The sequence below is a fragment of the Spinacia oleracea genome, chromosome 6, assembly GCF_020520425.1.
Source record: "Spinacia oleracea cultivar Varoflay chromosome 6, BTI_SOV_V1, whole genome shotgun sequence".
NCBI classification, from domain to species: Eukaryota; Viridiplantae; Streptophyta; class Magnoliopsida; order Caryophyllales; family Amaranthaceae; genus Spinacia; species Spinacia oleracea.
The window spans coordinates 16,455,470-16,481,728 of record NC_079492.1 but is presented as its reverse complement, the minus strand read 5'-3'; the positions used below and the strand labels follow the sequence as shown (position 1 = coordinate 16,481,728).

General features: G+C 38.2%; 1 protein-coding gene and 2 long non-coding RNA genes across 3 annotated transcripts; all 3 read right to left on the bottom strand.

Moving 5' to 3' along the window:
- Nucleotides 1-9,596: 9,596 nt before the first annotated feature.
- On the bottom strand, nucleotides 9,597-11,436 carry LOC110793765 (uncharacterized). Its single transcript, XM_021998663.2, has 2 exons — nucleotides 11,278-11,436; nucleotides 9,597-10,698 (listed from the first exon to the last, which is right to left on the bottom strand). The coding sequence occupies exon 2, from the start codon at nucleotides 10,671-10,673 to the stop codon at nucleotides 9,777-9,779; it is 897 nt and encodes a 298-aa protein (XP_021854355.1). The 5' UTR covers nucleotides 10,674-10,698; nucleotides 11,278-11,436; the 3' UTR covers nucleotides 9,597-9,776.
- Nucleotides 11,437-23,505: 12,069 nt separating this feature from the next.
- On the bottom strand, nucleotides 23,506-24,401 carry LOC110793764 (uncharacterized). The gene is made up of 3 exons (XR_002534789.2): nucleotides 24,150-24,401; nucleotides 23,919-23,977; nucleotides 23,506-23,836 (listed from the first exon to the last, which is right to left on the bottom strand). It is a non-coding gene; the product is annotated as an uncharacterized lncRNA (long non-coding RNA).
- A 6-nt stretch (nucleotides 24,402-24,407) lies between these two features.
- On the bottom strand, nucleotides 24,408-25,093 carry LOC110793763 (uncharacterized). The gene is made up of 4 exons (XR_002534788.2): nucleotides 24,986-25,093; nucleotides 24,821-24,883; nucleotides 24,653-24,687; nucleotides 24,408-24,512 (listed from the first exon to the last, which is right to left on the bottom strand). It is a non-coding gene; the product is annotated as an uncharacterized lncRNA (long non-coding RNA).
- Nucleotides 25,094-26,259: the final 1,166 nt, after the last annotated feature.

The window sequence follows — 26,259 nt, the reverse complement described above, 5'->3', positions numbered from 1 at the left end:
TAAATAAATAAGGGTATATGGATAAATGAATTAGGCGATTTTGAGTAATATGGGGCGGTAAATAATAAGCCTCTTAATTATTCAACAAGTTGTTTTTATAATTAATTATTTTTCTAACTACAAGTTTTGTTTAGCTGAACCTTCTTGCAAGCATGTCAATTATTTTTATCTCTATTACATAAAGGAACAGCTGAGGGCGTTTTGGTAACAACACTTTTCGTGTCCCCTTTGGAAAATACTAAAACACCCTCTATCTCTTACCCTCAAACCCTTCGTCGTTCTCTGTCTCCCCCTCACTACTTCCTCCGCCGTTTCATCACTCTCACTGTCTCACATTATCTCCTCTCAAATCTTCAGTTCTCTTCCTCCCTTCAGTAAAGGATCTCAAATTTTGCGTTTTAATCCAAAATTTTTAAGTTTTGTGTGTAATCCAGTACTGCATCGAACCAGAAGGGGGTGGTTTGGTCACAAATTGAGAAGGGTCCGACTGGGCCTTGGTAACGGGTACTGCGTCGAACCAGAAGGCGGTGGTTTGGTCACAAATTGAGGAGGTCTGATTGGGCATCATAGCATTCACATCATCGTCTTATGGGAGCGGGGAGCAAAACGGGTTCTCGGGTCCGGAAGTATCGCATTTGGGTTGGGGACATTGTTACACGTTAAGAGAGTTGGAAGAAGGTACAAATGGGTTTGGTGATGAGAATCTGATTGGTGAAGGTGGGTATGGAATTGTTCATCATGGGATTTTGAGTGATAATTACTCATGTGGCTGTCCAAATTTGCTAAATAACAGGTTTGTTCTCTCCCTTACCTTTCGTTTCCGTAGTTGTAGTTGTCTTCTTTCTAATTTTGTACTGTAATTAAGTTTTTGTTTTTTTGTTAGACTATAATATGTTTTGGGCGGTTTACATAAAGGTTTTGCATTGTTTCTATGTATAGCTGAATGCCTGAATGTTTAAGCTGGTGTTTTCGTTGGCATTTCTTAGATTTATACTGTAATGAAGGTGGAAATTAGAATGTTTAAGTTGGTGTTGCCTTTGGCATTTCTGGGATTTAAGATTGTTTGATTTCCAAGAGCTTTCTGTTACTTTAATTCTCTGTTTACATCTTATATTTCCCCCAAAATCATTACCCTTTTAATCAATGTGCAATGTGTATAGTTGACCGTGTAATCAATGGGATATGTAAGTTGTATGTATCTCTCCCCCTTCTTTCTCTTCCTCGATTTTGCATTAGTTTTGTTGCTTCTTCGGATTTGGTGACTATGGAGTGATTAATTGAATATTTTTTGGTTGGAATTTGAGATTAATTAAGTTTAATTAGCTTCTTACTGCTGTGGGGAGTGGATGTAATTGGAATGATTGAAGTTGTTGATTTTAGAATTTCAGATTTAATTGAGTTGTTGATTTAATTGAATTTCGGATTCTGGCTTGAAATTTGTGAATTTTTTCAGGCTAATTTGACATGATTATAGAAGAAGAGGGGCGCTCTATTGAAGGCCATCTCAGAAAACCAGGTTTGAAAATCATATTTTGTTGTTGGTGTTCTCTTTGGTTATATGTTTTAGACTTCAAGTTATGACATGACATTAACTTTATATTGCATTTGCATGCTTAAAAACTCTGTACCAGCAAATCAATACCCCAATATTTCCAACGAGGCTTCCAAATTGGGCGTAGTATGGAGAGCTTATGCAAGCTACCTATACTATAGCTTCTCTAACAGCTTCGTTGAATATGGACCCTAATGAAACCGCCAGAAATTATAGAACCAAGGTAAATTTCTTAAATTTTGTTTTTTGCTATTAATTTGGGGTTATTTCTGTTGTAAATTTCAACAGTTTGATTGTCTATGTCTTCGTGGCAGCTCTGCACAGATCTAGAAAGTAGAAGTTTCCAAATCAATAATTGTGAGTATTTTACAATTCCAATCGCAATTTACCCTTCCATTCTTTATTTAATTTTCAATTTGATTTCAATTTTCTAATTGATTAATTCAAGTAAAAGGGGATATGATAATGGTCCAATTGCGTGATCCTTTCAAAAGTTTCTGATTGATTAATTTCCCCCTTTTATTTGGATATGCAATCTGATTCTTTGGTTACGATACATATGACAAAACATAAATCATGCGGAAAACCTTAATGCCAGGAAACATATTTATTACACATAATCATTTAGCATAATTCAGATGCATACACTTTGTAGCGTGCCCTCCCTAGCTGCGCCCGAACCGAACAAGAACAAGTCTTTAGGACTCCAAGTGTCGTCCCTCCGTAGATAGTCCACAGCACGTCCGGATCCGCCTTAAGCTTGACCAACTAGAATCGCCCTTAAGGTACTTAGAATTTTTGGCTATTTAGGTTGCAAGTGTTTGGCTGATTTTTACTTAAAAATCTTACCTTTGAATACTTCAATATTATATTGTATATATAAATATGTGACCCTAGGCACCTATTTATAGAGTTATGGAAAAGGAATTATAATCCTACTAGGATATGGATTTGAGCTAATCTGTCAATCACACTCCTCTGAATGCATCTGATAGTAGTTGAAGGAGTAGGAACCTTCTGATTCCAGAGAGCATCATTTCTTGCTCTCCATAGATTATACACAGTAGCATTGACAGCAGTGTGTATTGCTGTCTTTTGAAATTTGCTGCACTGGCTCTTCCATTTAACCCACCTCAGCAGGCCCATATAATGTACTTTGCTAGTAGGAATATCTAGCCATTCCTCAACCCCCTGTAGACATCTTCTACTGTATTCACAGTCAAAGAAAAGGTGTGGGTGAGTTTCATCTTTTGCCTCACAAAGCAAGCATGTAGTAGTGTTACAGACCCCAATCTTATGTAGCCTTTCTCTTGTTTGCAGTCTCCCTTGGACCATCAGCCAGCAAATCACTCTAATCTTGGGAATAGAGGCTCTATTCCACACTGCAGATCCCCAAGGGACCTTCTCATGCTGTTGAACCAACTTCTGGTATACCTTCTGGATAGAGTATTTAGGCATTTGATCCAACTCAGCCTCACTAAACAAACTCTTTAGTTTCTCCTTCACACTACAAATCTTTCTCCAGTACCAACCACTATCAGCTTTTGGCTGATAATTCCACCAACCTGCAGTCTTAATGTAGATTGCATTGACCCATCTAACCCACATTGTGTCCTGTTTTCTAGCTATAGCCCAAACATATTTCCCTAAAGCTGCAATATTCCATGCCTGAACTTGCCTTATTCCTAATCCCCCTTCCTTTTTAGGTCTGCAAACTCTATCCCAGGCAACATAACCTGGTTTAGAACAGAAGTAAGTGCCTTGCCATAAAAAGGCTCTACAGATAGCTTCAACATTTTTAAGCACATGTTTGGGAAGGATAAACACTTGAGCCCAGTAAGAGTGGATGCTTAAGAGGACTGAATTGATAAGAGTTATCCTTCCTGCAAAAGACAAGTTCCTAGAACTCCAAGTCTTGATTCTTGCCATCATTTTATCAACTAATCCTTCACAATCAGCATTAGTGATTCTTTTAAAGTAAATAGGAACCCCTAAATACCTAAAGGGAAAAGAACCCAAGGCAAACCCAGAAAAGTCCACTACCTGCTGAACTACCTCTGGTTTCATACCAGCACAATACACAGCTGACTTTTGAATGTTAGCCTTCAGACCAGAAGTGTCAGAAAAAAGTTTGAAACCTTGGAGAAGCAGCTGAATAGAGTGAAACTCACCTTTGCAGCATAAGATGAGATCATCTGCAAAGCAGAGGTGAGTCAGCTTTGTAGACCTACACCTTGGATGAAATTTAAAGCAGTTATCCTCACCCACCTTGTATAGAGTTCTAGACAGATATTCCATACATACTACAAACAATAAAGGAGACAAGGGATCCCCTTGTCTTAACCCCCTGCTGGAAGCAAAATATCCTTGAGCTGAACCATTTAGCATGATTGAGAATTTGGGAGTTGTAACACAAACCATGATCCAATTAACAAACTGAGCTAGAAATCCCAAAGCAAGCAGCATCTCTTCCAAGAAATCCCACTCAATTGTGTCATAAGCTTTCTGCATATCTAATTTGATCAAGCAACCAGGTAATGCATTCTTCCTTCCATATTGTCTGACAATTTCTTGACACATCATTATGTTATGCATGATAAATCTACCATGCACAAAGGCCCCTTGATTCTCAGCTATCAACATAGGTAGTACACATTTCATTCTCTCACAGAGGATTTTTGTGATGCATTTATAAATTACATTGCAACAGGATATGGGCCTGAATTCAGTAACATTTTTTGGACATTTTGTCTTGGGAATCAGAGTGATAGTAGTGGAATTAATCTCTTTTAGGAGTTTTCCAGTGTGGAAAAAGTCCAGAACAGCCTTTGTTACATCCTCCCCAACTATGTTCCAGTTTTCTCTGAAAAAATGGCTCCCAAACCCATCTGGGCCAGGGGCTTTGTCACCATTAATAGAGAACATAGCATACTTGACTTCCTCATTAGTGACAGGGCCTAATAATTGGTTTTTCTGCAGCTGTTCAAGTGTTGGACCAGCATGCACAATATCAATCATAACATGACTTCTACTAGAAGCTTTAGTGCCCAAGAGATTCTGGTAATACTCCAGAAAAGCGGCAGACACAGATGTTGGATCACACACCCACTTACCATGCATATCATGGATAGCATGCACTGTGTTATGAATAATTCGAGCTCTAATGCTTTTATGGAAGAGAGAGCTGTTCTCATCTCCATCCTTTGCCCAGGCTTCTTTTGCTTTCTGTTTCAGGAAAGAAATATAAGCAGCATGCATCAATTTATACCTCTTAGCAGCTTCAACTTCTCTATCAGCAAGCTCACTATCACCAGGTGCTAGGTGAAGATTCTTCTGACACAAATCCAAATCTTGCTTAGCTTTTATGTCAGCAGCATGGATATCATTGAAACCTGTTCTATTCAGCTCTTTAAAAACCCCTTTCATTCTTTTTAGCTTCTGAACCACCTGATACATCAGAGTACCAACCACACCCTTTGACCAATTCACCTTGACCAGATCAGTATAGCCTTCAGCATACTTCCACATGGCAAAGTACCTAAAAGGCTTCTTTGCAATGTTATCACAGGGGTACACAACAAGCACAATAGGACAATGATCATATTCTCCTTCAGACAAAAAACCAGCTTCAGCATTAGGATAATTCTGAAACCACAAGTCATTAGCCAGAACCCTATCAATTTTAGAAAACACCCTAGCCTCCCCTGCTTGTTTATTACTCCAAGTGTAGAAGTGTCCAGCAGCTTTAACATCTTCTAGGCCACATATATCTACACAATTCCTAAAGGCAACCATTGATTGATGCCTCACAGGAGCTCCCACCCTTTCATCTATATTTAGAACACAATTAAAATCACCCAGAACTATCCAAGGCTTGTGCACACCAATACCCAAGCCACACAGATCCCTCCATAGATCCTCTCTTTCCTTGCTCTGATTAAAAGCATAGACAAAAGTACAGCAAAAATCCACACTCCCACTTTTTGGACAAACCAAACAGTGAATCAATTGACTGGTAACTTTCAGAACACTAAGAGTGAAAGCATTTGGATTCCATGCTAACACAATTCTCCCTCCCTTACAACTGCTACTGTTGGTAGTGAAACACCAACCATTGAACATATTAACATATAAGGCCCCCATTTTTGTATGAGGCACCTTTGTCTCAAGGAGACCAACTAACCCAGCTCCATGAGAGTGAATAAAAGCCTTCACCTCATTTTGCTTCCTCTGGGTGTTGATCCCCCTCACATTCCAACTAACAATCCTATCCATCGTGACCAGGAGAGTCCCCCCTCCCAGAAACAATGTTCTGCAACATCTCCTCACCTCCTACATCATCACCCCCAAGTTGATCCTCACCCCCATCATCCTCCACTGTGGCATCATCCACTGTGGCATCATCAGTGTCTAGCACCTGGAAATGGTTCACAATGGGAATAATTGGAGGTCTTTGCTCTCTCCTCCTACTAGATTGCAAAACAGTTTGGAACCCACCATTCTCAGGCACCAAAACAGTTCTGGTAATTGGTGCAACAACAGGTGCAGCCTGTTGTCTAGGAACCCACATCTTTCTACTACCACCCTTCCTGCATTTTCTGGCATCATGCCCCATAGTCTTACAGACAGTACATACCAGTGGTTTCCACTCATACTCCACATCAATCTCCACCATCACCCCCTTCTCATTTACAAACTTGAGCACCTCAGGAAATTCTTGATCTACAAGCACCTCCACCTTCACCCTAGCAAACTGCAATTTATCTCTCTTTGCAGTTGCATTATCTACCCTTTTCAGTACCCCAAGCTTCCCTACTATCTTGCTCAAACTTCTCTCCCCCCAATACATGAATCCCAACCTGTGCAGTTTCACCCAGATTGGGATAGATCTCAAATCCTCCTTTGTGAAATCCATGTCCTGAGTCCAAGGCTTCAGTACAACTGGTTTACTATCAAAAAAGGGTCGAGTCAGTTTTAGCACAGCATCTCTCTTCTCCATTGTAGCAAATCTCACCAAGTATACCCCCTTTGCCCCCAATACCACCTTGTCCACCCCCATATTCCTCCAAATTCTTCGAATGAACCCTTCCATGACATGAATAGGGGGATTAGCACCCACCACATAGCACATTACAGCAGAGTTCCAATAATCAATTTCCTCCTGAATGTCCTCTAAATCAATAGTCACACAATCCCCTGTTTCCAGATTATGGAAAGGTATGGATTGATTCAAAATGTTCTCAGTATTATGTGGAGTTGCTTCAGTATTAACAGTATTATGTGCAGCAATGTCAAAATCAGTGTTCAAGTTACTCCTTATATCCCCAAATTTAATCGGAGAAACAGGGTTACCTTCAATGTCATCCACCCACGCAATCGGCCTCGAGTTCGAGTGAATGTGTGATAGCCACTCAGAGAAATCCCTTCGTGCTGATGACTGGTGTTGCAGAGCCAAAAGCGACGCCGCCGGAGATAAAATATCCCCAAAACCGCCATCTCCAACATTCTGGGTATTAACAATTAGTGGCGCCAACACCTCCCTTTCCTGTTCAAGGTCCTCCAAGATTCTCGCAGATGATCCAGTAGCTTGTGTGTCACTTCCATTCTTATCGAGGTTCGAATTTGTTGCCTTCATCCGAGCTCTAGCTTTCCTTGCCATGGCGTCACTGCTAAGCAGGAGAGAAAAACTAGAGAGAGAAACGCGCGCCCTCTTTTTTAATGTGAGTAATTTGTGAAGTCATTTTATGACAGTTTTATTGGAAGGGAATTGGTTGTACCGTTTTTTATGCGCTAGAGGCTCATACCAGTTTTTATGTGCTAGATGTTAAGGTCCTCGGCTTCTTGAGCCTTCGGTGCCTATTGGTCAAGTCCACGCAGAAGATAGCGAAGCCTGTGACGATACAGTGGCAGAGGTTGATGACAAGGGAAGAATTGAAGAGGGAGTGAAGAATATTGCTCTTGATGCTGACTCCAATTCCACGGAAGACTTGAAACCTATCCCCATCTTGTCAATGACAACAAAGGGATAGTTTAATTTGACTCATTGTGCATGCTTATGACTACTGTCTTGAGCTGCTTAATTTGACTCATTGTGCATGCTTATGTCTACTATCTAATCCTTCAATCTTCTAACTTACATTAATGGAGGTACACATTAATACAACAGCTCTATATCATGTTCCAACTGTTTGAAGCTTTTTGAATAGTTGTGCTATCAAATAGCAGGAAATTTGGCAATTGATTGATTGGCGTAATTGATTTTTGTATTGGGTCATTTTACTAGAGGAAAGCCTGATTTTAGAAGTGTCGAATTTCTACTTACCTTTTGCTGTTTGTTTTCATGCTGGTTGTTCCACTCTGTTGTTTCTGCAATATTGCGTTTTGTTTTTGGGGAATTCAGAAATTCTTAATTGGAAGCTTCTCAAATCTGCATACAGAGTACTAAGTATGTTGCAAGTTTCCCATTAATAGTACACAGTCACTCAATTTCTTTCATTTCTTGAACCTTTTGATTTCAAATTTGTAATATTTGGGGGTTTAATTTGTTCCAGGATCCCACCTACGGAACAGAACAAGAAATTGAAAGGCATGGGGAAGAAGAACGGGGAGTCAGGATCTGCAGTTGGGATGAGCAACTCTTTGAGTAAGGTATTTCAGAGTTGTAGTGCATGGCTGGATAAGTTAATGAAGCATAAGCATGGCTGGGTTTTTAATACCCCTGTTGATGTGAAGGCCCTTGATTTACATGATTATTTCACAGTAATTAAGCATCCAATGGACTAGGGTACTAATCTAAATACCAACTGGTACAAATATCCCAAGGACTTGAGTTTGATTGATCGAATTTAGGAATTTATATTTTGGTACTAAGATTTAGATTCTTTGTCATGTAAAGGCATGATTACTCGGTTTCACTATTTAGATGTATAATCGTATAGTATTAATTTTTTAAAATACGAACTTTGTGAATATTTATTTTTATCTAATATTTATATTTAATTGTTGCAATAAAATTTTAAGTTTTTATATAATTTCGCATGCATCGCGTGCATAAAATACTAGTATAATTAAAGCAAAGTGGTGGGCTATGAGAGGTGAGCAAATCCCCAATACTCCCGTCTCAGATATGCCACATAATATACTACGTCAAACCCATTAAAAAGGCAATCATTCAATCATGCACCAATCAAGCAAGGGAATAAGGATAAAGTATCTTAAATGGTTTCAATCTAACTTAATTAAAGTCAAAGTTTCCAAAATAAGCCTAAAAACATCAAGAATAAGGAATAAATAATATAATTTCCAAAATAAACCTAAACAAATATCTGAAAGAGTATAAAAATAAAAAGAATAAGTATGTACGAAATTAATCTACAATGCTACATGTTTTTTCTAGAGAAAAAAAATCAAAATTTTAAAATTTATTTGAAAAAAAGTGAATTAAACAAAATGGAACCGTATACCTAAATTTGACTAGCTGACGCATTTAAGGTACACCAAGTACATACGTCGTGCACACATTTTCCCCATACATATGCATATCATGTTTGATTACTTTTTACTTGATTTTTTTTACCCTTAGATTCTCTTAAACCATGGGAAAAATCAGAGTTTACATTTGATGAATTATTAAAATTGAAATTTAGATTATACAATCACAAAAATTGGTTGATAAATTATCGTGTAGTTTTAAATTTCGACTTTTAGTTCCTTCGTATACTCGCTGAGTCTTTTCTTCTGTTTTCAGAATTAAAAAAAAAAAAATCATTGTCCTGTAATATTAGGATGTACAATTAAACTGAACTTTATTATTACCAATTGTCATGGACAAACAAACTGATTTCATGAACTTTACAATTAACAACGGTGTATCCCTTTTCAAAACCAACTTCTGAGAAGTTTGATGTTCACTGAAATAATCTAAACTTTCCTCTAATCAATAAATATTTAAATTGCTTAAGTAATAAAAATAACAGAAAAGTTGCTCTTAATAGCCCATGTAAATAATGTTATTTCTTAATCTTTTGCAAATCATATCATGCCCTTTGTATATCAATAATTTTGTTTTATAAATAAGATATTATATATGTTATAACCATAAGATTATATTAGGATTAGCTGATACAATAATAAATATCCCGTGCGCTAATGCACGGGCATAAACTAGTTAGTTCTTAGAGCAATACATATTAACTATAGGCTTTACTCTGTATTATTCAATTCCTTACTTTGACATGGCTTCACTCAGCCTCTTTCTTCTTGATGTGGATTTCCCTCCAGTACATGGTCGAATTGTCCCCGGAGTACCAAAAGGATCAATAAGCCAGTCTACCTTAACCATGATGCCACCAATAATTCTAGACTCTGACCCAGAGGTTGCTGCCATAAAAGATGCAGTATCATCTGCAATATTAGCCTCAGTTCCTGCATCAAACAACTGTGCCTTGATAATAAGTTGGGACTTGATCGGTACAGCCACTATACTTCTTGACAGTGGGACTATTTTCGAGCCATCAGAAGTATTTGGCTCTTTGGGATTCTCCTTTGAAACATTAAACAGAACACTTTGGAAAAACTTCAAATCATAAGCACAATTATAACTGCGCAAGTCGTTACTAGCATGAATATAACCGTAAAGGGATGCAGGACAGGAAATCAGATCATTCCCATGAACATGATCAGTGGTAACAAGTGAAACCTCGACAATAGCCTGAACAGCACAAGAGTACAACATGAAGTTGATTATAGCAAAGCCATGCTTCCCTGAAACTAGAGTGCTCAAACGCTCGTCATACGGAACCACGTTAACATAAGGACTCAATTCAAATTCACCATTACAAACTTCAAGGTTCCGACTCTTCTCCACAAGATTGAGATGCACGCATGCATATGGGGCAACTATGCAACGAAAAGGCCCTGTCAAACGCAATGTACCATCTGGAAGAACTGGCTTTTCCCCTTCTTTTGGGTTATACAAATTTATATCTGTAGCTATGTCAGTAACCCGCACTTCACCATCAAATTCGGCTGCACTAATATCATCAATTTCATCACTATACATCCTCACTGAGAATACCTCCAGTAGAGTATCCGGAGCATCTCTCGAGTATGTCCAACCCATTAGCCCAGAAGCAGCAACTACTTGACTGCATTGGATAACAACATACAGAGTATTTTATACTCAACTCCTTGTCCATACAAATATGATAATAAACAAAATTGAGGAATAATAATTAAATCAACCAAAAACATAGCCGTCCCTTAGCCTATGGAGAGATGAACAGCGAATCGAATCATAAAATTATGAAACAACGCCAAAATAAACCCAAGAAAATATAAAAACATAGAAACGACACTCTAGCCTCAGCCTATCCCAGCCCCAGTGTCAAGAAATACAATGACTCCAACACATAGAAATGAAATTGAATAGACTACAAAGGAGAATGACTAGCCGAGCGATAAAAGACAAATCTTCAACCTCACAGAGAAATCTCAAAGCCCAAACCCAAATAGCTAAACTAAACTATAAAAAGCTACTCCTACATCAAATACAGAAATTTCCAATTGGCTGCAAACTATACAACCAAATTGAATTTAAAAAAAAAAATTAAAAAAAAAAACAAATTAAAAACACATCAACAAATATACTCCGTATTCAACAATTTCGAAAATTACGTTTTAGAATAATAAATATACAAATAAATCAATAGAAAAAGGATAATTACCAATGATAGCAGCAACAGAGAAGGAGAGGTGGTCGGGAAAGGCACCGCCGGCCAGAGATCTACAAGATGCTGCTTTTGATGTTAGGTTTTTAAGAGGAGGATGCCGAATTTGAGGAGAGAGAAAATCCTTTTGTTTACTTGACAACCTTGTACAACCCGTATAAATAGGGCATCAAAAATTGACCCGACGTGGAAACCCGATTTGAATCGACCAAACCCTTAATCGATGATGATCTGAAATTTTAGTAAATTAGGTAATTCCAAATTCGACATATACCCGACCCGATAAAATCGATAACAAACTTTAGCCCGATGTTGTATGGCTCAAACCCGACGTCCGATTGAAAGATGACTGATAACCGAACAATGATCCGAACCCGATTCGATACCAAAGTCGACAATACTAACCCGATTTTTACCACATAACCTATTAGTGACTCGACCTGTGGAGTAAATATTTTACGCTTGAATATTTTGAGATGACCAAGTCCGTAATTAACATCTTAACCCGTGTCCGAGAGTGTACCCGACCTGAATTTTAACCGACTCGGAAATTATCCAATGCGAATTTGAACCCAATCCCAAGATTAACTGCTGAAAACCCTATTCAAACCCAAAAATATAAGACTCAAACCCGAAATTGAACCCGACCCGAGTATGACTCGACCCGAACCCGACTTGTAACCGAAATGGAAAAAACACCCGGACATGACCCGACCGAAAACCAACCACAACGAACACCATGGCCACCTGCACCCGAGTGATAAAGTGACCCGACACGACCCGACCTGATCATAACCCGAGATGACCTGACCCGGACCCGACCTGATAACCTGTTTTGACAACTCTAAAATAGGGTGTGCAAAATCGAGTTCGATAAACCGACCATGGTTCATTTCGGTAAATCGTTAGTTTCGGGTCACTATTTTTTCCGATCCTGAACTGTGTTAAAAAAGCAATTACTGAATGGAGTACCGTCCAAATGGTACTCCGGGGCAAAACGCAACTTATACATAACAAAACGCACGCGACATAAAGATGATGGGTAACATAAATTAACATGCGACACGGCAGAAGTAACACTCAAAATTACAATAACATATGGAATGAAAAAAATAATATAGCATAACTGCCAAAATTATAAGTATAAATAGCATTAAAATAAAGAAAAATGACAGCGATGCTTCATTTCCATTTCGAAGCTTTCTCTGTCCTTTCCGCTTTCTCTCTCCACTTTCTCACTCCACAACTGTAACAAACCGCCATTTTTGAAGATTTGTAAGCTTTCTCTTACCTTTCCATTTACATTTCTTAAAACTCTCCTCTCCATTTACATTTATTCTCACAATTGTTGAATATTTCTAAAGTAAAATGGAAGAAAATTAGCCTGAAAAACATCAAGAAAATAAGGTATTCAAAAGTACAAGGTGAATAACACTAATTCTTCTTAATATTTGTTCATAATTTTGATTTTTTTCACTTATAAACCCTTTTTTTTTCTTTTTAGTTGAACAATTGCAGTGCTTAAGAAATTGTAGACAATGAGACACTTGCATCCTTGATGATTAACAAAAAAGGATTAGTGAGTTCGAAAAAAGAAAATGGAAACCACCATCAATCCAGAGTTGCTAAACGATATTAACAACACAATCGCAACAAAGTAAATTACTTCACCTTCGTAATTATCGTTAATTATAAGCTAATTATATTTCTTAATTTTGTTAATTTTTTCACTCTAATAATCCAGTTTGTAATTTCCGCTAATTTATAAGCTAATTGATTTCATAATTTTGATTTCATAATTTTTGTATGTTATATTTGAATAAATCCATGTTACTTTATCTTGTAATTATGTTATTTATATTATATTCGATAATACCTACGTTTTTGCCGTCATTATTTAAAATCTTGATATTTTGTGATACAGAGAAACTAACAAAGAGGAATAGAGAAATGTTGAAAGCTCAAGTATAAAGAAAAATGAATATGAAGAAAGGTAATTGTTCTTCTAAGCCTAAACTAGAGAAATGTAAGTTTAAATTAGGGGTGTTCATCGGTCCAAACCCGGACAAGACCGGATCGACCCGGATCGGACCGAAGACCGAAAGTTTGATAATTCAAGACCCAAAAATCGGGCCGATTATGCTTGGACCAAACCCGAACCGGACCAGAAAAATCGGTCCAAAACTGGAACGGCCCGGTTTGGACCGATTGTAGACCTATTTCTATATACTCCCTCTGTCCCAATTTAGACGTTACAATTACCTTTGCACAAAGTTTTAGGTGATACGTGGTTGTTTGGTTATCAATTTATATTATTGAAAAATTAGATGTGATAGGAGTTAGTGGGGTATTTTTTAAATTGAATGAGAGAGGGTGTGAGGACAAAAAAATAATCAGTGGGAAGAGAGAGACAATATAATAATTGTGGGGTCATTCCTAATTTATAAGTGTAACAACTAATCTGAGACTGACGAAAAAGGAAAGTGTAACAACTATTGTAACACCCTAATAATTCCTTGCTTTTTAAAACACTTTCCGACTTAAAACACAGGAATTACCAAGATATTACCGCCACCGTGATAACGCCTAAGGCTATTTACCAGAATTACGCAGCGGAACTAACTAACTTTCAAAACGTCATAAATAAATAGTTAATGGTCATTAAAACAAATTGGAACCGATGAGGCCCAAGTTCAAAATATTAAACCATTTGAAATCCATTAACTGAAAATAGTAGTCATGAGTTTAAATAAAAAAATAAAGTTTATAAATTACGGAAGAATAAACTCTCAACTCGAATCCCATGATAACTTCTCCCGCAAGTTATCTCTACGAACCTGCTTTATTGAAATCTACTCCCCAACAACTCAAATGCAATTGATGGATCATTATAGGGTCATTAAGGCGAAGGCCATGACCAAAAGACATTAAGCACGAAGTCAGCAAAAGCTGAGTACCAACGAGCTAGAATAACATTCTATCCTAACATGCTTCACTCGACAATTTAAATAATCCACATGCAAAAGCCATATAATAAACAATTAAACATGGAGACAAGACTCGACACATGACACGACTCTTGACTCACAGTTTAATAAAAAGATAGCTTCGAACGGCTAAAATAAAGTATCCTCAAAAGGAAAGAAAGGGTGATGGGAGCCCACCATACACCAAATAATAATAAGTCGGACTCCTACCGACAGTCGGATCCTACCGACGGAATTACAATGCACAACGGCCTAAAAAGAAAGAATGAAACAACGTCTTGAATTGTATCATTCGAGGAGTACAAGTTTTCCGGCAAGTCTCCCCCCATTTTTCATACTCAAGGTATATACGTTCCAAGAGTTTTGAAGCTCCTTTGGTTACGATTTACGTTAATTAATATATTATGTTCAAGGCGACTCAAGACACAACATACAAACAATTAAATAATTAAACAATTCAACAATTCAACGATGACTCTCCAATATTTTACTTCTTTTAGGACTTGTGATCAAACATAGACTCAAGTGAAATTACTCCCATTGTTCCTTCTCAAAAACACTGTTTGAGATAACCCGACATTGCCTATTAACAAGCGGGGTGTGCCCTTAACACGAATTGTCCTTAATTCAATTCACATAGACTATTCAACATATTCTACCCCTTGGTAGAATATATATTGCTCACTGGCAATATTCAACTGGCTCAATGATTATGCTAGACATCCCGTACTATAGCATAATAATAATAATAACAACTTGCATGCGCACTACTCATACATGCAAACCAACTTGAACAACATGCTTGACATAATTCAACGATTATAAAAGTCCATACATGATAGTTCAATAAAATCTATAAAGCATAATTCAATTCATAACATGCTCATTCACATAGATTCAATAACAATAACAACATGCTCGTTCTTAACATTAAACATGAATCCATAATAATATATTCATTCCCAATCATCAACATGAATTCACAACGACATATAAGTTCACATGATTCGCATTCAATTCACTTCACAAAGTCCTCAAGGGATGGGTGGTCACCCTAGTCTTGTACGTACCTGGAATACCTAAGTACGGGGGCCACTGTGCGAATCACGACTCACTAGAAATCAACTCCTATAAACAAAATAAGATAACTATTATTATCCATGTTTACTAAATTTCCAGCAACTATTTAAGATTCTAAAGCTCTTAGTTTAATTAGAAATCATTCATTAATTGGTAATTTAATAGTCTCAAATAGTCAACTCAAGTTCTAACATAAAAACATTGACTTTTTAGCTTTAAAACCCTTAAAAACCAACTTTTTAAAGCTTATAAACAATCTGAAAATTTAAGTTGATTCCCATAATTTAAATTGTCATCAAATTATGTGAATCAATCGCTCAATCAATTTGAAATCGAAACCCTAACAGTGGTTTAATCCGAAAACATGTTTTGACTTCAAAAATCAACACTTTATAAACTTATTAAATCTGAAAATTATAAACTCAATCATCAAAACCAATCTCTTTAATTAAAACATAATAATAACCCAATACGGTGTTCACAACCGTTTTAATTAATCTAAACAATTCAAATAATTAAACTAATCACAATAATTAAATCAATTTAAAACTGAAATTTAATATTTTTGAAAACAAAATCTGATTATCCCAATTAACAACACACACCCACACAACAATTAATTGTGTTGTGCGTGTGTGCGTCGAACAAGCAACGCAACAATAACAACAACACACGCACCGCAGCACGCAGGCAGCGCGGCAGCGTGCGACGAGGGCGAGAGAGAGGGGCGCTGGTGCGGGGCACTCGACACACGAGCATAAGCGAGCACGAGGCTCAGCGCTGCGGGGCTGCGGGAAGGGACGCGACACACGCGACACACAGCAGCAGCGAGGCTTGGGCGCACGGGGCTGGGCACACACACACGGCACAAACTCGTGCCTTGGGCTGCAAGAAAGAAGTCGGACGAGGGGGAGTGTGGGGCGCCGCAAGGAGAGAGAAAGAGAGGAGAGAGAGGGAGTGCTGGAAGTTTTGTGAGGGTTTAATGAGAGGACCTATTTATAGGTTTTCTCTCCCTTGTGGGCTAGGTTAGGGGAATTATGAGTTGAGCTCATTACCGGGCTCATTTAAGTTTACTCCTTGCAAGCTTTGTTGGGTTTGATTAAAACAAAACGATCGGGCTTTAAGTTTATTAAATTGGTTTTTGAAATACGACCCAACAATTCTCGATTAAATAAATTTATTGAATTTATTTAATAAAAATACGATAATCCAAATAATTAATATTTAAATTAATTAAAAATAAAAAGCGCATTTAATTCTCATCAAATGAAATTAATTTATAAAAATACACGAAATGCTTTATAAATATAATAAAATATATTTATAATTATAGAAAAATACGAGGTATTACAGTTTACCCTCCTTAAAAGAAGTTTCGTCCCGAAACTTGGGCACGGAAATCACAACTTTAAAAATAAACTTGAGACTATTTTGAGACTTTAGTGCGTTTTCTTTGCAAAACGTTTTAGTTGATGTACTCTTTAAGTAATTCAACATGACAATAAACAATGAAACTTCACTGGAAACAACGATTCAAGCATATCCTAGAGGATAAATTGGGGTAAATAAGGTAAAAAAACGCGAAATTCTACCGCACTCTACCCCCCTTAAAGAAAACGAGTTACGACCCGTAACTCAACTAACCTCGGGAAAAAGCTCGGGATATTTCTTTCTCATTTCCTCCTCCGCTTCCCAAGTAGCTTCCTCAGACTCTTGGTTAGACCACAACACTTTAACGATCTTAACATCCTTAGTTCGAGTGCTACGCACTTTGCTATCAAGTATCTTGACAGGTCTTTCCTCAAAGGTCAAACTTTGGTCTAACTCTATGGTCTCTGGTTGTAGTACATGAGACTTATCCGGGACATACTTCCTCAACTGGGATATATGAAACACATTATGCACTCTATGCAAGTCCATGGGCAAGGCTAGTCTATATGCTACCTTCCCTATCCGTTCTAGGATCTCATATGGGCCTATATACTTTGGGCTAAGCTTTCCCTTCTTCCCAAATCTCATCACACCTTTCATTGGTGAAACCTTTAGCAACACTTTGTCACCTATTTGGAACTCTTCATCCCTACTCTTTAAATCTGCGTAGCTCTTTTGGCGATCTTGCGCGGCTTGGATTTTGGATTGAATAGTCCTAACCTGATTCATAGTGTCCTCTATCAATTGGGGACCTAATACAACGGTTTCACTAATGTCACTACAACATAGTGGACTTCTGCATTTTCGTTCATACAAGGCTTCGAGTGGTGCCATTCCAATACTGGCATGATAGCTATTGTTGTATGAGAACTCAATTAGATCTAGGCTATCTTCCCATCCACCTTGGAAATCGATCACACAAGCTCTTAGCATATCCTCTAAGGTTTGAATAGTTCTTTCGGTTTGTCCATCTGTGGCTGGGTGGAACGCTGTACTCATTTTCAATGTCGTACCAAAGTTCTTCTGCACACTCTTCCAGAAATTCGAAAGGAACCTAGAATCTCTATCTGATACGATTTCCTTAGGAACTCCATGTAATCTCACTACATGCTTGATGTAGGCTTTGGCAAGTTGTTCCATTTTCCTGGTTTCTCTCATTGGTATGAACACTGCCGACTTAGTCAACCTATCGACCACTACCCAAATGGTGTCATTTCCACCTTTTGACTTGGGTAAACAAGTGACAAAGTCCATTGAAATACAGTCCCACTTCCAACTTGGAATCTCTAAAGGTTGGAATTTTCCCCGAGGTCTCCTATGCTCAATCTTAACCTTCTGACAAGTCAAACATCTTGCCACGAATTCAGCCACTTCGTTTTTCATCCTTGGCCACCAATAGATCTTCTTCAGATCATTATACAGCTTGTCACCTCCCGGGTGAACAGAATATGGTGTATTGTGACCTTCTCTCATCAACTTCTCCTTTAGTTCACCACACTTTTGAGGTACGCACCATCGTCCTTTATACCTCAAACTTCCATCTTCGTGGATCTTAAAATCAACCTCCTTTCCTTGCGAAATCTTTTCCTTGATCCGCTCTAACTTAACATCACCAGCCTGATTCTCCCTAATTTCATCAAATACTGACGACTGGATGGTTAAGGCATTCATCATACTTTCAAGGCATTCTCCACTCACTATTTCCAAATTCAATCGCCGCATGTCCTAACACAGCTCGTTAGCAACTACTAACGCATTCACACCATGACTTGATTTCCTACTCAAGGCATCTACAACTACATTGGCTTTTCCCTCATGGTATTGAATATCCAGATCATAGTCCTTGATTAACTCCAACCACCTTCGTTGGCGCATATTTAAGTCCTTCTGTGTGAAATTGTACTTCAAGCTCTTATGATCCGTGAATATCCTACATTTCACACCATACAGATAATGTCTCCATATCTTCAATGCAAACACTATGGCGGCTAACTCTAAATCATGGGTAGGGTAATTGGATTCATATGGCTTCAACTGCCTCGATGCATACGCAATCACTTTCCTGTTCTGCATCAACACACACCCTAAACCATTCTTAGAGGCATCACTATACACATCATAAGTACCGCTCTCATCTGGCAAAGTTAACACCGGCGCGGTTGTCAATCGCGTCTTTAAGGCTTGGAACGCTTCCTCACACTGGTCATTCCACTCAAACTTCGCTTCTTTCTTCATAAAGGTTGTCATTGGTTTGGCGATTCTGGAAAAGTCTTGCACAAAGCGTCTATAATAACCCGCTAAACCAAGAAAACTCCGAATATCGGTGACACTCTTAGGTGTAGGCCACTCACTAACAGCTTTTATCTTTGCAGGATCCACTGCAACTCCTTCCTTGGATACAACATGTCCTAAGAACGCAACCCTTTCCAGCCAGAATTCAAACTTCGAGAATTTGGCATACAACTGATTGTCTCTTAGGGTACTCAGCACTGACCTTAAGTGTTCTGCATGATCCTCCTCATTCTTATAGTAGGCCAGAATATCATCTATGAAAACCTCTACAAACTTGTCCAAGAATGCATGGAATTGTAGGGGAATACAGTTGAACATAATAACATGTGCGGAAACAATCCCCAAAGCCAGGAAGCATGTATAAAGCACAGATTAAGCATACTTATGTTTGAAGCGTGTTATCCACAAATTGTCAACGAACACAAACTTAGAACTCCACTTGTCGTTCCTCTACTTGGTTCACCGAAACGACCAGATCCGTCTTGATTATCGTAGCTTAGACAATCGATCAAGATACTTTGCTTTTGGGAAGAACTCACTTTGGAGGCATAGAGAGAATTAGGGTTCTCTGTGACTCTAGGGTTTGAGTATTGAATTGTGTGTGTTGGAATAATACAATTGACCTATTATATTAAGTGATGTAACCGGTCAACACTTAGCAAGCCTTGACCGGCCACATACGAGCACACGGACCACACAGCCCGCCGCCCAGCAACACACACTGCAGGCTGAAGCCCACAGCGCGCGCGCGCTGAGCAGCCGGGCCATGGGCCTGCTCGCTCGTCGCTGCGTGTTGCTTGTTGCGTGCTCGTTCCCAATGGGCTGGCCTTGCTCTCCTTTGCTCGCGAGCTTTCTGGCTCGTTGGGCCTTGCACGCTTACGTGCTTGGCTCGACGGGTCGGCAACTCCGATGCCCTTCGTATTCGCGATTTAATATATTTCCGATATATTATTTATCGTTTCGTATACGACAAATCACCGTCGTACGATACGATTATTCGTCTCGCCCAGCTTACGAATATCCGCGATACGATATACGATTCCGATGCAAGGTCGTATCGTATAATACGTTTTCCAACTAATTCCCGAAAAGCTATTAAATGAATTTCCAATTCATTTAATCCGGTGATCTGTTACTTGTCGTTGGTGTGACCTTGTAGGTTCAGTCAAGAGTAAGCTGTGAGTTTAATATTCATTAGAACTCATTGATCGGAAGCATTTCTCCAGCTAGCTGTTCCGATCACTTGATCTCACTGAATTAATTGTTCGCAATTAATCTGAACCTTGATATTAGACTTAATGCACCTTGGGTGAAGGGATATTTCCTTCAGTCTCCCACTTGTCATTCAGACAAGTGTGCATTCACATTCCTTTGTCACTTAGTGTTACTTACTGAACATAAGGTAAGATCCAAGCCATCCTTATTAGGTCCAGAAGTGTTTCTCGGATTACAGAGTTCAACTGTCAAACTTTTGCAGAAGGTTAAGCCTTAACCATTCCGAGCACGGCCATGCATTATACAGTATCTAACTCTCCGAGAGGCCTTGTTACACAACAACACCATATCCTATCAAAGATAGGAGGATAATCCATTCTTGCAATCTATGAACACTCACTTTGATTCATAGTACGCCCAATAACTGCTTTTATAGCCTCCTTTTACGGTGCGACGTTTAGCGAGCATCAAGGCGAACTAATTCTCAAACGAGCAGACATAATCGCTCATGTTCTGAGGAATGGTTTCTAATCACCATTAATGAGAACTCCTATGACATGACTTTAATCTCTTAAAGTGTTCTCATGGTCAATCCGATACAAGATCCAATAAGTATCTATGCAAAAGATTATGACATCCAGTCACTCTAGTTCAAGAAATAGAACTAAGTAATCTACTTGCAATCTAATCTTCATTAGTGATTGGTCATCCACCTTTCAATGACCTGGATTAGGGATCCTTTGTGACTTCAATATTCAAGTTCACTTGTGGGTGTTTCTTTGTCGAAGAATCCATCTTGACATCCCATTTGAATGATTTGAATCACATGGACTTATCATTTAATTCTAAACCACAATTAAATAAATATGAAATAATAAATTTCATAAATATGAAATGGTTAAACCTATTGTTTTAAACATAGATCTAACAGATGTTCTAAAACAATACTTAGAAAATCAAAGCCATTCTCCAACATGCTTGATTCCCATGGTTGCTACATGTGTGTTGTCTTTCACTTGTGGCAACGGTTTAGTCAATGGATTCGCGACGTTGTCGTCAGTTCCAACCTTCCAAATCTCGATTTCCTTTCTTTCAACGATCTCTCGAAGTATATGAAATCGCCGCAGTACGTGCTTGGACTTCTGGTGGCTCCTAGGCTCCTTTGCCTGGGCAATGGCTCCGCTATTGTCACAATACAAAGCCACTGGTCCTTTAATGGAGGGGACAACACCGAGTTCTTTGATGAACTTTCGAATCCAAACAGCTTCCTTTGCTGCTTCTGAGGTAGCAATGTACTCGGCTTCAGTTATAGAATCCGCAATAGTGCTTTGCTTAGCACTTTTCCAGCTTACTGCTCCGCCGTTGAGGCAGAACACAAACCCAGACTGTGATCTGAAATCATCTCTGTCGGTTTGAAAGCTTGCGTCCGTATAGCCCTTAACAATCAACTCATTTGTACCACCATAAAACAGAAACTGATCCTTAGTCCTTTTCAAGTACTTTAGGATGTTCTTGGCAGCAGTCCAATGCGCCTCACGTGGTTCTGACTGGTACCTGCTCGTTGCACTGAGTGCGAACGAAACATCCGGCCTTGTACAAATCATAACATACATGATGGACCCAATAGCCGAAGCGTATGGAGTTCCACTCATCTTTCTACGCTCATCAAATGTTTTGGGACACTGATTCTTGCTTAGATATGTGCCATGTGACATGGGTAGATGGCCTCTCTTGGCTTCCATCATATTGAACCTAGCTAGCACTTTGTAAATGTAAGTGCTTTGGCTTAGTCCAATCATCCTCTTAGATCTATCCCTATAGATCTTGATACCCAATATGTACTGTGCCTCTCCTAAGTCCTTCATTGAGAAACACTTCCCAAGCCAAGTCTTTACAGACTCCAACATAGGAATGTCGTTTCCAATAAGCAGTATGTCATCAACATACAAGACTAGGAATGCAATTTTACTCCCATTGACCTTCTTGTATACACAAGATTCGCCCTGATTCTTGATGAAGCCAAACTTATTGACTGCTTCATCAAATCGTTTATTCCAACTCCTTGATGCCTGCTTTAGTCCGTAGATGGACTTTTTAAGCTTGCATACCTTTCCTTGGTTCTTTTGATCGACAAAACCCTCCGGCTGTGTCATAAACACAGTCTCTTCAAGAACACTATTCAAGAAGGAAGTTTGGACATCCATTCGCCATATTTCATAGTCATGAAAAGCGGCAATCGCAAGGATTATCTAAATAGACTTAAGCATCGCGACTGGAGAAAAGGTTTCATCGTAGTCAACGCCGTGAACTTGCCTGTAACCTTTTGCTACCAATCTATCTTTGTATATGTATACAATTCCATCTTTGTCTTTCTTCAACTTGAAGACCCAATTGCATCCGATAGGTGTGAACCCATCCGACAAATCAACCAAATCCCAGGCTTGATTTTCAGACATGGAGTCTATTTCAGATTGCATGGCCTCTAACCATTTAGTGGAGCTTGGGCTCGTCATAGCTTGCTTGTAAGTCATAGGTTCATCACTATCCAATATGAGAACGTCTAATTTTTCAGTCAAGAGGACGCCTGTCCATCTGTCCGGCTGAAAAATAGTTCTACTTGACTTACGAGGGGCAACAACGTTTTGAGGAACTACTCCCACTAGCTCTTCTAAAGACCTTGGAGGTTCATCAACCTGAACTTCTTCTAAAGAGTTCTGAGTTCGTTGTTCGTCTCGAATCTCTTCGAGGTCTATTATTCTCACACTTGTCAATTTGGAAATATGATTTCTTTCCAAAAAGACACCGTCACGAGCAGCGAAAACCTTGTTGTCTGACTTGTTGTAGAAATAATACCCCTTTGTTTCTTTTGGATACCCAACCACTACAACAAAATAAGCTTTTAATAGCGCTTTTTTCAATGAAAGACATCGCTTTTAAAGCGTTATTAATTAGCAGCGCTGTTAAAAGAATGACAGCACTTTTTAAAAGCGCTGTCATTTTTTCCTCATTTAACGGCATTCAATATATAAGCGCTATTAAAGCTTCAGTATGGCGGGAAATTTTGTGATTAATTTAATTTAAATTAATTAATAGCGTGTAACTAAAAAGCGCTGTTGATTAAGTGCATTTTTTAATTTTTGTCGGACTCTTTTTAAATTTTAATTTTTAATTATTAAATACCTGTAATAAAATATTAAATCATTTTAGAACATACACAGAGTAATCAAATTGAATATATATAAGATCCAACTTCATTTCTATCATATCAAATAAACGTCTCGATGTCTCGTACATAACTTAAAATCATATATGCCTAAATACACAGTACAATAAAAACACACTAGAAAACAGAAAGAAGTATCGTTGTCATATAGTACTTCTTTTAATTTCAAACCAATAAAATAAAATTAAAATGTTCTAGAGAAATTCTAGTCGAAAAACATAATTATGCATCACAATATTCACACGAGAAGAACATGACGCGTCAATTGAGCTCTGACTTCATAAATTTGTCCTTGATCATAATTCAGAACATTGCAATCATGAAAGTACTACAAAATGAGAAAATTAACATAATTAGTGACAATGCATATAATAATGTCTAGGCTTAATTGAACAAAGAAAAGTACATACATCTTCATATATCTCATGACATAATAACCAGAATCCTTAACATTCTTTTGCCGAGGACACTACACAGGCAAAATACAATCAATTAGTTTTGAATATTTGACGCCCAAGACCTGGGATTAGCTTAGGTTGAACTTTTGATTCAGCCTCAATTTCTAGAGGAGGAACGAAGATAACACAAAAAGAAAATGGAAGAATTTTACTATTGTGTTCTTTGGTTTAATAAGATAGTACCATGAAGCAATCTCCTCTTTTCTTTGGTTTGGTTTATATAAGAGACAGACTACTTCAACTTCTTCAAATCACCGCATGATTTTTAGATTGATATTGAAAAAGGGTATTAAATGTTGTTTGCTAAAGTGACACATCATCCACATGACAGCATAAGTGTTTAAGGGAAGCATATTTAGCATTCTCCGTTATAGTAACTGTTAGTCACATTATTTCGGAACTTTTATCCTTCACAAGATGCTATTTAAATCCAATACTTGCCTTTTTTGGAGTTCCACCAAGTAATTATCGAAAAGCTCCTGCCGATCTTTCGGCTTTTCGACAGCTTTGAACCGCTCATCATCTTCAAACATAGTAACAGCTTTACTGATGACATCAAACTCTAATCAGAACAATTAAACAGACCAGAACGAATCTAAATAAGAATCACAACATCTGCTTCAATTCAGAGGAAGCAGATCAAGCTTGCAAGTTAATTGTGAAGGGTACACTCACAAAACATATACCTCCATTTTATCGATGATGTAAGTACCTCTGACTCCTTTAAAGCAAATAAAAAAATTATGTTATTATCAAACTCACAGCCCGTTCCCCAACATAGCAAACAAAATGATAAAAGGAAACAATGCAATGGAAAAAATCAGGAGAAAAAGCATCGAAGGAAAGCAGCATACTTCCAACATTTTTGTAAACTCTTCCTTTGCTTTCTTCTGCCTCAAGCGTCGCTCCTCAGCCTCCTGTTAAAAAGGAAGTCGTGAACAAACTTGATATTAATAACAATAAAAAGTGTCTTCTGAACACAAAATAAACAGAAAGATAACCTAGAGATCTAAACAAACCAAGAAAAGCAATACAGGTTGCAGAAAAGCATTATCAATGTAATACTACTCGTTAAAAGTTTGCTTCCGCTCCCCTAATGTTTTCAGAGCACCATACCTCTTGTCATTGACTATCACCCTCATAACCTGGTAATATATTTAAATAAAACATTAAACCATAGACAAGCTAACCGGACATAGTTTGTGCTATTTGAAGGAAATAATGCCCTTGGTCCAAGTATGCATTTAATGATAAGTCTAATAAATGCGGTTCAGTATTAATTAACAAGTTAATAATTCAGTGAGATCAAGTGAGCTGAATGCCTAGCTAGAGGACGCTTCAGTTCAAGTGGAATTAATGATATTAATCCACAGCTTACTTTTGACTGAACTCGTAGGGTCACACAAATAGTACGTAAACGGATCAAATATTTAATGGCATTAAATACTCCATCTATGGATATTCGGAATCGACGGATATTGTTTTCAGTGGGAGCTGAGATCGTCAAAGGCAAGTAAATGAATACTCCAGAAACGATGATATTGCCGGAAACGGAAATATGGATCGTATCGGAAATATAAATATTATCCATGTCGAAGATGTTGCCGGAAACGGAAACATGGTACATATCGGAAAATATTATCGGAAATGGAAATATTGCCGGAAACGGAAATATTGTCAGAATCGGAAATATTATCGGAATCGGAAAATAATTCCGGAAACGGAAATATTAAATATTTGTTCGAAACGGAAATTAATTCCGGAATCAGAAATGTTAAATATTGTTCGTATCGGAAAATGAATTCCGGAATCGGGAATTTAATCGGAAGCGTATCGTACGAATTAACATCGGACGAGGCTTGCTAGATGAAGGCCCAGCAAGAAGCCAGGCCGTCGCCCAGCAAGCCACACACATCAAGCAAACACGCCAAGGCCTCGACCAGGCCCAGCACAAGGCCAGGCCCAGCCAAGGCTTGGCGCGCGCACACAGATCAGCAAATGGGCTGCGTGCAGTGGGCCTGTGTGTGTGCTATACGAATCCTAAAGCTATCGGAATTCGTGCAGTGATTAAATCCTAATACTAAACGATTAAGTTAATTATTTAGAGTTCTAAAAGGATTCTAATTAATTAATTAGTATTCTAACAGGATTCGAAATCCTTTCCAAGGTTCTATAAATATATGCCTAGGGTCATAAATTTATACACGAGTTTTTCAACAAGTATTCATACAATAAAACATTTATTTTTGAGCAGAAAAATCAGTCACATTATTGCCCATAATTAGCCGAAAAT

What these genes read in the sequence shown, in the direction of transcription:
- LOC110793765 (XM_021998663.2), bottom strand. Translation starts at nt 10,673, where the DNA reads ATGGGTTGGACATACTCGAGAGATGCTCCGGATACTCTACTGGAGGTA.